This window comes from Charadrius vociferus, unplaced genomic scaffold, assembly GCF_000708025.1.
Source record: "Charadrius vociferus isolate BGI_N301 unplaced genomic scaffold, ASM70802v2 scaffold2704, whole genome shotgun sequence".
Classification (NCBI taxonomy): Eukaryota; Metazoa; Chordata; class Aves; order Charadriiformes; family Charadriidae; genus Charadrius; species Charadrius vociferus.
The window spans coordinates 47,455-48,367 of record NW_009647934.1 but is presented as its reverse complement, the minus strand read 5'-3'; the positions used below and the strand labels follow the sequence as shown (position 1 = coordinate 48,367).

Here is a 913-nt window from a genome sequence, read left to right as displayed (position 1 = left end):
CCTCTGCTAGGCTGGCCGCGGCCCCCGCCGCCCGCCCGCCCCGTAGTGCTGCGTAGGTAGAAGCCGCCCCGTCCACACGGCAGGGCTCAGCCTGGAGAAATGCTCATTAAAACCCAGAACGAGCGCGGGAGCCTGGTGTCGTGGTGTGGGGTTGGCAGGGATGCCGATGGAAAGCGTCTCCCAGCGCCACGGGGAGGGATGGACAGGACGCGGATGGGGTTCAGGCTTCTGCTGAGGTTTATTTTGGGCCGGATCAGCCCCCACATACATCCCCGACCCCACAGTGTCCCCCAGCCCGGGTGGCAGCCAGCACACCCTCAGTCCCGTGCCCCGACAGGCGCGATGTCTCTGAGCATCTTCAGCGCCATGAGCACACCGGCAGCCTCAACCAGCACCAGCACGGCCGCGCTGGCCGCGATGCCGCCCGCCTGGTCACGGAACCAGGCGCTGAGCTGTGCCACACAGCCCCCCAGGTGCACGCTGGCGCGTCCCCCAGGCGCAGGACCCCAAAGGCACACTGGGTGTTGGTGACAGTGCCGTTCTGCCAGGGGTCCAGGCAGCAGGAGGCAGGGACGCTGCACGCCTGCACTCCCGGGGCGCTGCAGTTGAAGTACCTGTGGGGATGGAGAAGAAGAGCTGCTGGGTCCACACACCTTCCCCGGTGCAGGGACAGACAACCCCCCCACACCGGCATCCCGACTCACGGGTTGGTCTCCCAGTCGCGGTAGGAGTCGAGTCCGCAGCACCGCAGGCTCCGCTGCACCTCGTCCACTAAGAACTGCAGGTCGGGTTCCTCCTGGTAGCGCAGGAGGCAGAGGAGCAGGGCGTCCCGCAGGGCATCCCGCAGCCGGTGCCGCACCGCCAGCAGCAGCAGCCCCCCCCGCACCTCCAGCCCCACGAAGGCGAGCACGGC

General features: G+C 68.6%; 1 protein-coding gene across 1 annotated transcript; it reads right to left on the bottom strand.

The window, feature by feature from the left end:
• Positions 1 to 317: 317 nt before the first annotated feature.
• Positions 318 to 913, bottom strand: TSPAN10 (tetraspanin 10; the record flags this gene model as incomplete). The annotated part of the gene is given in 3 exon segments (XM_009883149.1): positions 318 to 481; positions 484 to 614; positions 705 to 913. Coding segments are annotated over 3 exon segments (504 nt in total), but the record flags the coding sequence as incomplete, so codon positions are not given.